Below are 16,191 nucleotides of genomic sequence, written 5' to 3'. Positions count from 1 at the left end.
GCTAGAGGAAGAACCATTTCTGTCTGCCTTATTGAGAGTCCACAAGGCTCCTGAAGAGAAACTGTCAAATCCAGATCCCTTACCTGTCCTCCCCTCTGCTCTTCACCCACACCCCTGCCTCCAGCCCCACGCTCCTGCCAGCCATGCCTGGCCCTTCCCTCTACCCCAAGAACCCCATTCCACTCAGGCTTGGCTTCTCACTGTCCCAAACATGCAGCTTACTCATTCTACCTGGAAGCCTTTGCAGTGATTCCAGTTCCACCCCTGTCCTGTCTGGATCCAACTGATGCTTCATCGCCCACCTCAAGCCCTTCTTCTTCCAGAAAGCTCACCCTCACTAATAATGATAGCTGTCATTTATTAAATACCCACTCCATGTGAGGCAGAGTACTAGATACTGTATATGTATTATTTTCATTTCTTGGTACGGTATTGCAAAAGCAGATTATGTTACATCCATTTTCCAGATGACAAAACTTGAGGCTCAGATTTAGAGTGCTTACTACCTCACAGCTAGTAAATAGCAGTGTGGTGATTTAAACTGAGGCCCACAGGAGTCCAAAGTATGCACTTCCCTTGCTTCAGTTCATTACTTGCTCTAGCCCATATTGAGCTTTCTTACCAGATTCCCACAGCCTTAAAGTCTGAGCCACACAATATCACGGTTAGTTTTCTCCTTGCCTCTCGTGCCTGTGTCTCCTCAACCAGGCTGTGCTGTCACAGCAAGGTGGATGGCACCTCCTCCTGCCTCCACTGTAGCTAGTCACACAAGCTTGGCTGGGCACTCAGAAGGCACACAGTACAGATAGAGCCTTACCGGTTGATTGATTGGTTGAATGAAGCTCTGTTTATTCTCCAGAGGCTACCCAGCAGGAGGGTACAGCAGCTGGACAGGCTGACTGGTCTCCAGGATCCTCCATTCATGTGGATGGGAGGCCCAGGAAGGTTGCATAAGAATCCTCTCTGAGGCTGAGCTGAGGCTTCCATCTCAATGCCCTTTTGTTTGGGGGGGGATAGCACCCAGGCCTCCCGGGAAGTCTGTGTGTTTGACCAGCTTTTGCAGATGGACAGTGAGCAGGGACAGGATATAAAGCACAAACAATTGTGGGAGGCCTCTGAATTCCCAGGGGTTCAGAGTCCAGCAGGCAGGGCAGGATCCTTTCTAGGGCAAGTGACACTTAGTTATAGCCCCTGCATGGGTAGACTGGATCCAAGGCACTTTTTGTCTCTGGCCTCACTTCCTCTTCAGTATTCAAGTCCTTCTTTGGGTTTTCTTTTTTTTTCCCCTTCAAGGAGGTTTTCTGCTGGACAGCTCCTCTAGGTATGAGGCCCTCTCTACCTCCCAAAGGATGCACAAACTCTGGTTGAATAAGCGTTCTTTCTTTTATTCTTTTCTTTTTCTTTTTGAGATATAATTCACATACCATAGAATTCACTCTTTTAAAGGGTGCAGTGGTTTTTGGTATATTTATAAGATTATGCAACCATCACCACTGCCTCATTCCAGAACATTTTCATCACCCCCTCACCCCAAAAAAGATCCTGGTCCCATTGGCAGTCACTCCCTGTCACTCCCCCCAGAACCTGGCAACTACTGATCTACTTTCTGTCCCTGTGGATTTGCCTGTCTGGACATTTTCCATAAATGGAATCATACAACGTGGTCTTTGGGGACAGGCTTCTTTCATTTAGCGTAATGTTTTCAGGGTTCATCCATGTTGTAGCATGTATTGGTACTTCATTCTTTTTATTGCTAAATAATATTCCATGTATAGATATACCACATTTTATTTATCCTTTTTTCATCAGTTGATGGGTGTTTATGTTTTTACTTTTTGGCTGTTGTGAATAATGCTGCTGTGAACATTCATGTACAGGTTTTTATGTGGGTAGATACCTTGGGTATCTCTTGGGTAGATACCTACAAGTGGAACTGCTGCACAATAGGATAACTCTTATTATCCATTTGCCAGACTGTTTTCCAAAGTGGCTGCACCATTTTACATTCTTCCCAGCAATGTATGAGGGTTCTGACTTCTCTAGTCTTTTCAAAACTTGTTATTGTCTGTCTTTAATTATAGCCATCCTAGTATGTGTGAAGTGATATCCTATTGTAGTTTTGATTTGCATTTCCCTGATGGCTGATGATCCATCCATAGAGCATCTTTTCACATGCTTATTGGCCATTTGTATATCTGCTTTGGCATTTATTTTTATTTTATTTTATTTTATTTTATTTTATTTTATTTTATTTTATTTAAAAAAATTTTTTTTTTAACATTTTATTTATTTTTGAGACAGGGAGAGACAGAGCATGAACAGGGGAGGGTCAGAGAGAGGGAGACACAGAATCCGAAACAGGCTCCAGGCTCTGAGCTGTCAGCACAGAGCCCAAGGCGGGGCTCGAACTCACGGACCGTGAGATCATGACCTGAGCCGAAGTAGGACACTCAACCGACTGAGCCACCCAGGCGCCCCTATTTTTATTTTTTATATTTTTTTGGCATTTATTTATTCTTAAGACCCCTTATAAGCATTATGCCCCATTTGGCATTGAGGAGGAGAATAAACATGCATCATGATGACTTTTGCCTTTCAAGAACTTGCAGTCTGGTAAGAGACTTGTAATTAGTATGTAAGAAAAGTTAAGGCTTCATAGAGAAGGTGGCATTTAGTCTGGGCCTGGAGATTCGTAGTATTTGGGTACAAGGAGCTTGGTGGAAAGGTTTTCTGGGCATTTGGAGTAATGTAAGCAAAGGCACTCGGTAATTAGAAAAACATTTATCTTGTGATGAATTCTGAAGCTGTATGTGTGAAAGCACTGGCATAGCACTTGACACATAGTGGGCTGTCATTATGTGTTAGCTTCCCCTGCAACTGCCCTTTAGTCCCTGCTCTGTCCTCCAGGACTGCGCAACTCTTTTCCTGTTCCAGACTTTAAAAAAAAAATTTTTTTTTTGGTAACATTTATTTATTTTTGGGAGATAGAATGCGAGTGGGGGAGTGGCAGAGAGAGAGAGGGAGACACAGAATCTGAAACAGGCGCCAGGCTCTGAGCTGTCAGCACAGCTGACAACCCAATGCAGGGCTCGAACTCAGGAATGGCGAGATCATAACCTAGGCCGAAGTCGGATGTTTAACCGACTGAGCCACCCAGGCGCCCCTCCGGACCTCTAAATATTAGGAGACAGAGCTCCAAGCCAAGTAAGACTTGGTTCCCTAAACTGTTTTCAAGTCTTCTCCCCATCCTAGTCATTTCCTAATGAAATGGCCACAAAGTTTTGGTGCCCTTTCTGAATTACAGTGTGGCATGACCACAGTTGTGAGGAACAGGGCAGTCATCCCTTTTGTCAGAGATTTTATGCTTCTATTAATATAGCCTGAGCTTGCACTAGCTTTTTTGGTAGCCGTGTTGTGCTCCTAGATTCTGTAAGCTTGCAGTCAGCCCAGCCTGCTGAGAACCAGGGCTTCCTGTACTTCTTTAACCTTTTGATTAGATTTGTTTACCAAACTTGTTTTAGCCTAAAGGCAAGACCACTTTTAAAGTATCGTATTGCCATGTATTGCTACATGAGTATGAAAGTAGTGCTGCTAACGTGTAGATTACCGTGAGGAAGAAGGGATGGATTGGGCCTTTCTCATCTTGAGTCTAGGAGAAGAGGGTCTCTTCAATGGGAGAAGGTTCTAGAAAGCAGAACTAATCAAAGGGTATCTCCATCCTTCAGATCCCTCCTTTCCGTTTAAGTCTTTTCCTTCTTTGTCATTTTTTATCAGTTTATTAGTCCCATCAGATTCCTGTGGTGTGCTGGCCCCAGGCTAAATGTGGGAAAGGAGGGAAGAAATGGGATATGTGCCCTGGAAGGCAGTGTGGTTCAGTAGGGAGAGGTCCCAGTCCCAAGCTGCCACTTACTGGCTAGTCATCTTAAGCAAGTCCTTAACTAGTCACAAGATCAGATGAGATCACGTCAGGTGCCTGATACATAGTAGGCTGCTCAAGAAGTGTGAGTTCTTTTGACGTCACCATTCAAGAGCTCTCCACATGAGGAGCCAAGTATGTTGTGTGCTCACTGACCCTGACTGAGCAGAGCTCTCAGAGCACCTGCGATACTTAAAGCATTTATTTGTGTACTTGTCCCATTTCCGCAACCCCAATTCAGATGGGAGCTGCTTGTGGACAAGGTCCATGTCTGATTCATATCTGTACACTTAGTGCCCAGCACAGAGCCTGACTTGGAGAAGATGCTACCTAAGTTTTGTTACTGGAATGAACCTGAATTAATGTAGGCCAGTCTTTGCCTCCACCTGTCTAGGGAGTCAGGTATTGTGACTGACTTTGCACAGTCCAGTATTTACTGAAAAGCATGGGGTTCTGGAGCTTGGCACTGGTGGCTCAAGTGCCAGCCCTGTTGGAGAAGTCTGAATCACTTCTGTGTCTCACTGCCATATTGTGACAAGCTATCTGGCAACCAGCCAGCTGCCCAGCTAGAGTCCTACTGTAGTGCCAGTAGGTGGCGCTGGTGGCCCTTTCCCACACTTCAGCTACCTAGACCGGCATTTCCATCTTGTCACCAAGTTACCAGGGCAGCTGTTGACTGGGACATACCCTATAGCCCTGGGCAGAGGTACCCAGATAAGGGTGCCCTGGGCCACCCTCTCCTCCTTATAGCCTTGTATTGTTGCTTTTCATGTTTTATTGCGTCCCAGCCTTAACACACACTGCTTGGGGAAACAGGGATGTTTCCTTAAGAGGTTTCGAGGAGGGGCACCCAGGTGGCTCAGTCGGTTAAGCGTCCGACTTCAGCTCAGGTCATGATCTCCCAGTCTGTGAGTTTGAGCCCCGCATCAGGCTCTGTGCTGACAGCTCAGATCCTGGAGCCTGCTTCAGATTCTGTGTCTCCCTCTCTCTGCCCCTCCTCTGCTCATGCTCTGTCTCTGTCTCTGTCTCAAAAATAAATAAAAACATTAAAAAAAAAAATTTAAGGGGCGCCTGGGTGGCTCAGTCGGTTGAGTGTCCTACTTCGGCTCAGGTCATGATCTTGTGGTCTATGAGTTCAAGCCCTGCGTTGGGCTCTGTGCTGACAGCTCAGAGCCTGGAGCCTACTTCCAATTCTGTGTCTCCCTCTCTCTCTGCCCCTCCCCCGCTCGTGCTCTGTCTCTCTCTGTGTCAAAAATAAATAAACATTAAAAAAAATAATAAAAATAAAATTTAAAAGAGGATCCCAGGAGATCATTGGGGGAATCTGTGCTTCTGCCTATCCTTTCTGGTGCAACTCATGTCTCTGCCTCCAGGAAGTTGTCCCTGTGGTTCTGTTGCTCTGACCTACCCTCACACAACACCTTCTCCAGGGTCCTTGCTTGTATTTTAGCTGTTTGCCAGGTGTGAAGCTGAACAGTGAATGCCTTGAAGGACTCAGTGGAACTCAGCTCAGAGTTCTGTAATAACCAGTCTCATGGAAAGTTTGTGGAATGAATGGATGAATAATAGGAAATGGGTTCCTCAAAAAATCGTTACCCAAACTGAAAGACGTTCTACAAACAAATTAGCCTTCCTCTGTAAAAGTGTCAGAACTAAGAAAATCAAAGAAAGGCCCAGCAACTATTCTAGTGAAGGGAAACTGAAGACACTTGCAATGCCTGGTTCTAATATTGATCCTGGCTTACATCTGGATTACAGAGGGAAATTTCTATAAAGGACATTATTGGGATAATTGATGAAATTTGAATATTAGATAAAAACATTTTATCCATGTTAGGTGTTCCAAATTTGGTCATTATTGGTTAGTGGTTATGAAAGAGAATGACCTTGTACTTAGAAATATGTGCTGAAGTATTTGGGAGTAATGGGGCACATAATGTCTGAAACTAACTCTCATATGGTCCAGGAAAAAAAATAGAGAAAAGGAGAGGCGCTTGGGTGGCTCAGTTAAGTGGCCAACTTTGGCGCAGGTCGTGATCTTGCAGTTTGTGAGTTTGGGCTCCACATTGGGCTCTGTGCTGACAGCACAGAGCCTGGAACCTGCTTCAGATTCTGTGTCTCCCTCTTTCTCTGTCCCTTCCCCACTCGCGCTGTATGTCTCTCTCTCAAAAATAAATAAATATTTTTAAAAATTTAAAAAATAGAGAAAAGGAATGGCTAAGCACAGGAGGCAAAATGTAACGAGAATCTGAGTGGAGGATGGATCTGAGTTTTTTTGTCCTATTTTTGTAACTGTTCTGTAAGCTTGAAATCATTTCAAAATAAAGTTTAAAAAAATCTGTGAGGGGCACCTGGGTGGCTCAGTTGGTTAAGTGTTCAACTCTTGATTTTGGTTCAGGTCATGATCTCATGGTTTGTGAGATCAAGCCCTGCATCAGGCTCTGCACTGACAGCATGGAGCCTACTTGGGATTCTCTCCTCTCTCTCTGCTCCTCCCCTCCTCAAAATAAATAAATAAACTTAAAAAAATCTGTGCACTTTAATGTGTGTCAAGTTTCTGCTTGAAACAGGGAGATGGGACAAAGAATGGTCACCCAGCATCGGACTTCATTCCATTTCATCTAGTACTATTCAGTGAGGGTCTGATCCAGCTCCTGTGCTGTGTGCTTTTGAACAAATGAAAACTTGTGGTAATGACAACTAACATTTGCAAAATGTAAGTGCTTTTGCATATGGTATTTCCTTTGCTCAAGCTCAGCACCCTTGTTAAGTAGGTCTGGCAGGCTGATAAGGTTAAGGTGACTGACTGAGGTTCAGAGAGGTTAACGTGACCTGCTATAGTCATGCAGCCTGGAAGAGACACATGCAGGTTCATATCCAAATTAGTCTAGTCTGAGGCTGATGCTTTCTGGACCTCCACATCTGTATCTGTACAAGGAAGGATTGGACTGATTAATCTCTGCCGATCATTTATTATGTCTAGAAATTTTAAAACTTTATATGATAGGAAATAACTAGTCAGGAAGCTTACAGGCACATTCTACACGTTTGTTGTAAGTGCTGCATAAGTGCCTGCCCTTCTCCCTCTCTGCCCACCTGCTTGCCTTTGGAGCAGTTTGGGTATGGCAGTGCTGGGGTGAGCCATATTCCTGGCAGAAAGAGCAACTAGAGAGTTTCCTAGAGGAAGGGTCCCATGCAGGGCCTTGAAGGAGAATGCTTTGTTCAAGTAGCAAATGCAGAAGATGCTAGAGAGGCCTCATGTCTGTGAAGTTAGAGCACCAGGATCCTACCTAAAGTCCACTGGCCCAGGCTGAGTTCTGAGAGCAGCCTTCTTCCTCCCTAGCCCTGCCCCTCTCAGCCCAGGCTTACTGGGTAGATAAGGCGCAGATGGAGGCTGTGTGTGTGGATTCTAGCCCCAGGCGCCTTGCCTCTGTTCAGACAGCCTGGCCTGGTGCTGTTATTACTGTAAACAGGACCTTCTGCGAGGCTCCAGCCAGAGTCCTGTTGCCCAGATAGTGATCATGATTGAGTCTGCATGGCTCACTGCTTCCAGGCCTCTGATGCAGGTGGGCCAGGGCTCCCTACCCTTCAGCCCCCCTTCCCAGCTGCAGCTGAGAGCCAGTTAATGTGAAGGATCCGGAAATCAGTTGGAACAATGCACGATTGAAGTTCAGTGGCCGCTTTGTATTGATTGGTTGTAAAGAAAGAGGAAGAAAAATCATGTGGTACCTCCCTCCCCTGAGTAGAAGAGCTGGTTAGCCAGAACAACTCAAAACTGCCCCCATATCCCTGTCTGGGACTGTCTCCCTCCTACAGACAGCAGCCGGAGGAGTTGTCTTTTCTTTGGAAGTCTTGCTGATGCCTGTGTCTGTCAGGAATCCACTTCTCAAATTTTGACATTATACGTAATTAGAATCCTAAGATTGTAGAACTGGCAGGGACTTGAGAAATCATTGAATTCACGTCCCCTATTTTACCACACAGAAAAGTGAGGCCCAGAGAGACTGATTTATCCAGGATCACACAGCTAGTTACTGAGAGAGCCATGACTAGAATCCATGGCCTCTAGCCCCAGGCCTGCATCTGAAGTATCCCAAGCCCTGAGCCTGAGAAGCCACACCCACATACTCCCACATATACACAGGAGCCTAAGTTCTTTGAAGAAGACAGGCCTAACCAATATATAACAGGTAACTTCCAACATAAGACAGGTATTGGTGAGAGATATATGTCAGGAAATGCTATATACATGTACTCATTCATTCAGCCCCTGAGCCTTGAGAGAGTGGCTGTGGTGCCAGCACAAGGAGTGAAGAGACAGGAGGGTCATGCTGACTGGAGGAGGGGGTGGGGGGACAAGGAAACTGATGTGTTTGGGGAGCCTGGGTGGCTTAGTCGGTTGAGTGTCTGACTTCAGCTCAGGTCATGATCTCATGGTATGTGGGTTCGAGCCCTGCATCAAGGCTTTGTGCTGACGGCTCAGAGCCTGGAGCCTACTTCTGATTCTGTTTCCCTTTCTCTCTTCCCCTCCCCTACCCGTGCTCGTGGGCGCGCTCTCTCTCTCTCTCTCTCTCTCTCTCTCTCTCTCTCTGCCTCCCTCAAAAATAAACATTAAAAAAAAAAAAAGGAAACCGATGTGCGATATAGGTTAGCTAGCATAGGCCAATGAGGCAGCATCAAGGCAGTCTTAGGGAAGGCTTCTTGGAGAAAAAAAGGGTAAGGGGCTTTTTCCCCCTAAGAAAGTTTTGTTTAAAAAAGAAAAGCAATAGTATGTTCATTGTTGCCAAAACAACAATAAAACTTAAAAGAATACAGAAGCACTCACAGCAGGAAGGGAAAGTTTAATACCCCCCACCCCCTTTCCCCCTTAACTGTTTCATGTTTGGTCCATAGCCTTCAGATCTCTCCTGGATTCCTGATATATCGGAGCAGCTTTGTTGTCCCCCTTGATTTGTTACTCTCCTATGGAAATCTTTATTTACTTACTATTTATTTATTTATTTAATTTATTTTTAATATAATTTATTGTCGAATTGGTTTCCATACAACACCCAGTGCTCATCCCAACAAGTGCCCTCCTCCCTGCTCATCATCCACTTTCCCCTCTCCCTCACCCCCCATCTACTCTTAGTTTGTTCTCAGTCCTTAAGAGTCTCTTATGGTTTGCCTCCTTTCCTATGGAAATCTTTTTTTTTTTTAAATTTTTTAACGTTTATTTAATATATTATTGAGAGAGAGAGAGAGAGAGACAGAGCATGAGTGGGGGGGGGGGGGGCAGAGAGAGAGGGAGACAGAATCCGAAGCAGGCTCCAGGCTCTGAGCTGTCAGCACAGAGCCTGATGTGGGGCTCGAACCCACAAACCAGGAGATCATGACCTGAGCTGAAGTAGGACGCTTAACCTACTGAGCCACCCAGGCGCCCCCCTATGGAGATCTTTAGGTCTTGGGCCAGGGTGCCCTTTTCTACTGCTGGCCCTTGCCTGGGGATTTGAGACTGCTTATTTATCATTTCACAGAAAATTTTGAGCACTTATGTTCCAAGTTCTGTGTACACCTTTCACATATCCTGGTTTACTCTTGTTAACTTCCTTACAATGGGGTAGATACTAATTGGGAAATGATAATAGTACAGGCCGTTGTTCTCTTTGTCCAGTGCTTTATTTTTATTGCATGTCAGGTATTTTTACATATTTTGCATCATTGTTTCTTCATGGCACCCCTGTGTGACTTACGGAGTAGGGCCGCTGGGGTCCTCCATTTTTTTAACAGATGTGGAAACAGGCTTGTAGAGCAGTAGCTGTCACTCAGATGAGGGGACCAAGTGAAGTTCAGAGAGGCTAGGTCATGCATTCATTCACTGCTACCCACCCAGTAATGCTGGAGCATGCATGTGGACCAAGTCTATCCTGGTAATTCCCCTGCTCCACCCTACTTCCTGAGAGCTGTGTGAGATCTGGGGTTCAACTCCTGACCGCTAGTGTGGCCTCCTTCCTGTCTGCTGCCCTGGGCCACCCCCTATTAGTGTCACCCACCACTGCTGTGCCAGGCAGGAGAGACCTAGTTCATTACGGAAGGGCCTTCCACAAGTCTGGACGGAGCCCAGAAAGGCCTGCAGTGCCCAACTCCTGGACAGAGGCTGCTCTGCCCTGAGTGGCAACCTGCATTAAGCATTCCACTCATCATCTCAGGGATGATGGAATCCTAACCTTTTCGGAGACACCGTGCTCTGTCACAAGCATTGCTCTTTTTAAAAGAGATTAATTCACTTGCCGCATTTTGTCCGTTGGTGAAAATCACAGGGGAGAGCAGGGGTGGCTTTCTCAGGCCTCAGAGGCCCTTTCAGCCACTCTCAGCAGGCAGCCACCCGCAAGCCCAGCTGGCCCGAAACTTTGAAATGACTGCCTACTGGGCATTCACTTGCAAAGGAACAAAATGAAATGGAGGAGACCTGGGTGTGTGAAATCCTAACTTTGAGCACAGAGGGGAAGTGGGGGAGGGGCCCCAGCCAGCTTTGAAGGAGGAAAAGTTGTTTGTAGCTGGGTTCACTTGTGATGGTTTGTAATGTTGGTACTGGTCCTGCCTTGAGTCACCGAGTGCCACCACTCCTTATGGAGTGCTACCACGTGGTATCTCTTTTAATCCTTACAGCCACCTTGCACAATAGAGATTAATATCCCCCGTGCCACAGCTAGTAAGTGAGAGAGCACCCTTGGACTCCAGGGTCATTGCTTTTTTCGTTACATCTGAGCCCCCAGAAGGCTGCAAAGAATGGTGCTCAGGCAGGATGCTGTGCAGGGCTCAAAAGCTGGAGTGTCGCTGAAGAACACCAAGATTTGCCTCCTAGGAATGAGTCTTCCAAGTTGGTGGAGCCCTTTCCTTCAGATTTCAGTGTCCCCTCCTGAAACCTGTAAGAGCCTATGAGGAGGCTAAAGCTTGGGATGAGATACCTTCCGTAGCTTGTTAGAGTAGGAGGCGCCAGCCCTGGAACTAGAGCCCAGGCTGCCTGACTGCTCTCTGCTCTTTTGGCTCTGTTCATTGACAGGATAGCAAGTTTAGAGAAGCCCTCTTTTCCAGCAGTCCTCCTCTTAGAAGAAAACCCTGCATTGTACAGAAAAAAGATAACCCCTAAATGCTGATGGCCGTGTAACAAGTAGCTGAAAATTGTTGCTAATCAGAGACATGCAAACTAAAACAATAATGTGAGATCCCTTTACACCTATTGGGCTTGCAGTCAGTAGGAAGCTGGCAACTGCCAAGTGTTGGCTGGGAGAGCAGGACACAGGAACATCCTGAAACCCAGGGATCTCACTGCAAGTACATGCCTCAGAAATACTCCTACTGGTCCAAAAGGGCACATGTTCTTGTTCTTTTTGTTTGTTTGTTTTGTTTAATGTTTATTTATTTTTGATAGAGAGCAGGAGAGGGCCAGAGAGAGAGAGGGAGATAGAGAATTCCAAGCAGGCTTCACACTGTCAGCGCAAAGCTTGACACAGGGCTCGAACTCCGAAACCGTGAGATCGTGACCTGAGGCGAAATCAAGAGTCAGATACTTAGCCAGCTGAGCCACCCAGGCCCCCCACAAGAGGATGTTCTTTGAGCATTACTTTTGGTGGCTGGGAGATGGAGACTGCCTCAGTAGGTATCTCTGGGAGAGCAGAGAAGGAAAAAATCTGGTGAATGTGCCATTGAGAATTATATAGCAATTTTAAAAAATGGAATTATTGTATACTTGGCGGTGTGAGTTAATCTTAAAATGTATTATTTGTGAAAAAAAGTAATAAATACAACACGTGTGTGTGTGTACATATATAAAGAGAAAACACTGCTTGGCTCAGGCTTTGGAAAGTAAGAACCTCTGTCTTGTCTCCTTCCCAGGAGCCAGCATGCAGCTGGGCACAGAGTAGGTATGTGCACATGTTTGTTGAATAAATGAAGAGAGGAGTGCCCAGAGCCAAGCTGAATGAATTACCCAGTCATCCTATGTGACCCTGTGTTAGAATCCCTGGGTATTGGCCAACCTGCCACTGCCAGCGTCAGACTACAACACTTCGTTCCATGAAAGAGGTGGAAGTAGGGTAAGGTGGCAGGTGGAAGCCACCCTGTATCGAACACCTGCTATGTGCCAGGTACTGGGCTAGGATCCCAGCAAATTAGAGGTTAGTGTCCCTATTTGATAGGTGAGAAAACTGAGACTCAGAGAATTGATTGGCCTAGGGTTATCTAGCTGGGCTAGAATGTGAATCCAGGTTTGATTTATTACAAAGTCCTTTTATTCATCCTTTTCATTACACCATACTCGGTCCTCAAGGGGCATGAGGAGAAGGCATCTCAGTCCTGTTTCTTCAGCCCTACTTCCAGATCAGAGCTGCTTCCAGAATTCTCAGGGCCCAGGCAGGGGAAAACGGCTCACTGTCCCACTGGAGACAGGAGGGATTCTGGCTGCACTGAGTTTTTCCTGGCCATGCCCCGCTTTCTCATTTTCCTGCCCTGACTTGTCTCCCTTGTCTATGTTACAACAGCTCCCAAACTGTCTTTTGTCCCCACTTTCTACTCTCTCCCCTTTCAGAGTCAGCTTGCTTAAGCTATCAGGTTAATTTTATAATTTCTTTTACACAGAAACCTTCAGTGACAACCCTTTTGCCTGTGGTAACAGTCTTAAGGAATGCCAAATAGGTTTCTTCTCTGTTGCCGGCTTTAGCTGATCAATGATGCCTGATTAGAACGAGGGTTGAAAAGGATTCTGAGGCTTGTTCAAAGGCTCCACAGAAAAAACTTCCGGGAGAGATTCATGATTTCTGACTTAGATGCAGGAGGCAGGACAGTAGCATGCATGCCAGGCATTTGTCAACTCTTGAAGTTGGGTTTGTAACCTAGGATCTTTTTTTGATTTCATGAAGACCTGTGAACTCCTGGACATTGAAAAAAAAAAATCTTTTTTTTGAGTACCTGTGCTCTTGTGCACTTTTCTGGAGAGAATCGTCAGCTTTGGTCATATTCTCAAAGAAGCCTATGTCTCAAAAGAGATTTACGCCCACTGCCTTGGCCCTGTGTCTTGACTTTAGAGGCTCTGTTGTAGGCCCTGCATACCTTGGCAGCTGCCTGTTTCTCTGCCAAGAACCGTCACCTGGATGGATCTACTTGATGATTTCCAAATATACCTTCCCATTGCTTCCCTGTGTCCTGATAGTGTCTTGTTGCTTTTGTCTTGACTGTTGCGCACTTCCTCCCTTGTCTCTAAACTGTTTCCATTCTTCAAGGCACAGTTCAGGCTTTTCCTTCAGAAACCTCTTTGATTTGCTTCGGCTGGTCTTGATTTTCTGGCCTTCTGTACTGAGGACCAGAGAAATGAAGCCATCCTATCAGAATCACAGTTAGGATCAGAACCCCAGGCTCTAAACTCTCATACCCATGCACTTTCCACAGCACCTGCTAAACCAGGGAAGGTTTTGTAAGTTAGGAAGGAGGTTTTGTGCAAAGAGATTTTGTCTCACAGGGTTCTTACTCTCTTTAATATTCTTGGCCATAGAAAATTGTTCCTGCATAAAAAAGGCTTAACTCTGTGTGGTAAAGAGGCCCAGGAGTTTCACCGGAACAAATCCTCCAAATTAGAGATCAGAGATGAGTGACTTCCCAATCTCCTCTTCAACACTCTTCCCTCAGATTTTGTGCCCAGTCATGCTGCCTTCTCTTCTGGGGGAGAGGCTTTAGCCTCTGCCTCATGCACTCCTTCCTCTTCTTTGACCTCATTTGTCGGGCTAACTCTCTGGCATCACATCCTCAGGAAGGGCTTCCAGGTCACTAAGACTGGGTTAGGTCTCCTGGGTGTGCACTTGTAGCCTGTGCTCCCCATTCACAGCCCTCCTCTGATGCATGCTTATGTCCTTGCTGGCCTGTCTTCTCTCCTGTGTCAGCACGGGCCAAGTGAATACATACTTGATATGGCTTTTCCTCCCAAGCCTTCATCACCTGCTTACTTCAGCAGCACAGAGCTTTTATTTGGCTTGGTCCAGAGGAGCAGTGACTGCAGATTGTGGCACAAGAATGGCACTAGGACTCAATTCTAAGCCTCCAGACTCTCTGCAGGTGCCCTTTCATTTGCTCCCCTCTAAAGAGTCCTCCAAACACCCTCCCACCCAGTCCTCATAAGCAGATCCTGCCTTGTTGGTGAATTGCTCTTGCCTTTTGGTCCCCCTCTCTCCTGGTCTCCTGTAGCACTTCTGGTGGAAAACTATACGCTGCAGGCTTTGATTTCCTGCTGTCCTGAGTCTTCCCTCCACAACTATGTCATTTGCTCTCTAGGGTACACCTGTGTCTTCTCACCCCCATCCCAGAATCTAGCACAGGACCAGGCACGTATGGTGATTGCTAAAATCAGTTGAGTATCTTGTCTTCCATGTGCCATGGCGTCAGGTTCAGTTTGGAGGAAGGGTGGTGAGGTGAGAAGGGTTCCAGCTCTAGAGCCTTTATCAGCCTGAACTTCAGTCACTGATCACTCCTTAGCTAGCTTTGTGACCTTCAGCGAGTCATATCACCTCACTGAGCCTGTTACCTCATCCATGAGAAGAGGAGGTTAGCGTCAGTTCCTTAAGCATCTATGAAGAGCAAATGAGAGCAGGTGTGTCAAGTTCTGAAGGCAGTTCCTGCTTATAGTAGGTGTCCAGTAAGAGGTTGATTCTGTTTACTCCCTTCTCTCTGTCCACCCCCACATTGTAGAGCCCCCTGTTCCCAGGACCCGGAATTCAGGATTTTAGTGATATATATAAAACTGTGTTTGTTAGTTTATCCAGCAACTATTGAGCTCTTACTATGTGTTAGGCACTGGCATAGAGAGTCAGGCTTGTGTGGACTCTCCTAGAAACCTAATGTAGCATTTCTTTCTTTTTTTTTGGTAATATTTATCTATTTTTGAGAGAGAGAGAGAGAGAGAGAGAGAGAGACAGACAGACAGAGCACAATTGGGGGAGGGGCAGAGAGAGAGAGAGGGAGACACAGAATCTGAAGGAGGCTCCAGACTCTGAGCTGTTAGCTAGCACAGAGCTGCCGCAGGGCTCAAACTCATGAGCTGCGAGGTCATGACCTGAGTCAAAGTTGGAAGCTTAACCTACTGAGCTACTCAGGCACCCCAGTCTAGCATTTCTAGCATTCTTTCCATGTTTCCTTGGGTTTGAGATTTTGAATTTCCAAATAACCACCATACAGAGAAACTTGAGTGTGATCCTTTTGCAAACTGGCACTTACCTAGATAAGCAGTGTCATTGGGCATTCAGTGCTAAGCATGGGGAAATTCTAAGGATGGGAAACAGATCTGTGGATTGGATGAGCTAAGGAAGCCTTCTCGGGGGACCTCTCAAGCCAGGATTGTATTCCATACCATGGAAGTAGGATTAGAATAGGCAAAGAATCAGGGAGAGAGCATTGGACCAAGGTAGTGGACCAAGGTAGTGGGAGTGTCAGGGTATTAAGATAGAGAAGGCACATTCTTTCCTCAGAAGGCTGGAAGGATAACAGCAGGGGTCAGACTGATTAAGGGAAGAAGGAGAGGGGTAGGGGATCCCTGGGGAAGGGGGGGGAGACTGGCCAGAGGAGCTAGAGTGGGTACTTAGTTCTCAAAGGCCTCTGACTGTTTCCAGATTCATGTAGCCTCCCTATTTGTTGACTGTCTCATTTCTTCCACTCTTACGTCCATGATATGCCATACACTGAAAATATTTCTCTCTTTCTAGGCTCTTGTCAGAAGGTGCAGATGTCAATGCAAGGCACAGACTTGGGTGGACAGCACTCATGGTGGCAGCCATCAGCCGAAACGACAGGTGAGAGATCTCCTTCCACACAGGGCTCCCTTAGCCAGATCCCTGCAGACCACATTCCAGAACCCTCTTCCACCCTTGCTTGTCTCCCTGCTGTTTTCTCCAGAGGCAGGGTGGTGGACTAAGGAGAAGGTCAGGTCTACACCTTGTGCAGTGGAAAGTATAGAAGATGTGGAGAGGGAAGAATATAACTCTGGATCCTAGCTCCATCTTTCACTGGCTTTGTGACATTAGGCATGTCATTTGCATTGTTGAAGTCACGAAATGTTTGGAAGTGTGTTAAGTGGTTGAAGGTACACATTTGAGTTACCTCCATGTTTTCTTATTCCACCATCTGTCCATGTGAGGAATCTGTAGTCACAGTAAGGGCCCCGCTAGGCTATTTCTTTGGAGGTTCTGATGGAAACTAGGGAAGGCCGGGGACATTCTCCCTCCCATTGGAGGTCGTGTTCTTTTCCTGCCCGCTCC

The 16,191-nt window shown here is 46.3% G+C and overlaps 1 protein-coding gene across 2 annotated transcripts in view; it reads left to right on the top strand.

Moving 5' to 3' along the window:
• Nucleotides 1–16,191, top strand: part of CLPB (caseinolytic mitochondrial matrix peptidase chaperone subunit B) — a 142,232-nt gene that overhangs the window by 13,832 nt on the left and 112,209 nt on the right. For both annotated transcript variants that reach the window (XM_019449704.2, XM_019449705.2), the window contains exon 3: nt 15,640–15,726. In XM_019449704.2, coding sequence (XP_019305249.1) covers nt 15,640–15,726 — 87 coding nt within the window. The remainder of the gene's footprint in view (nt 1–15,639; nt 15,727–16,191) is intronic.

The sequence above is a fragment of the Panthera pardus genome, unplaced genomic scaffold (assembly GCF_024362965.1).
Source record: "Panthera pardus isolate Hobbes unplaced genomic scaffold, ASM2436296v1 HiC_scaffold_12, whole genome shotgun sequence".
Classification (NCBI taxonomy): Eukaryota; Metazoa; Chordata; class Mammalia; order Carnivora; family Felidae; genus Panthera; species Panthera pardus.
The sequence above is the reverse complement of the archived record's forward strand: the minus strand, read 5'-3'. Positions and strand labels throughout refer to the sequence as shown.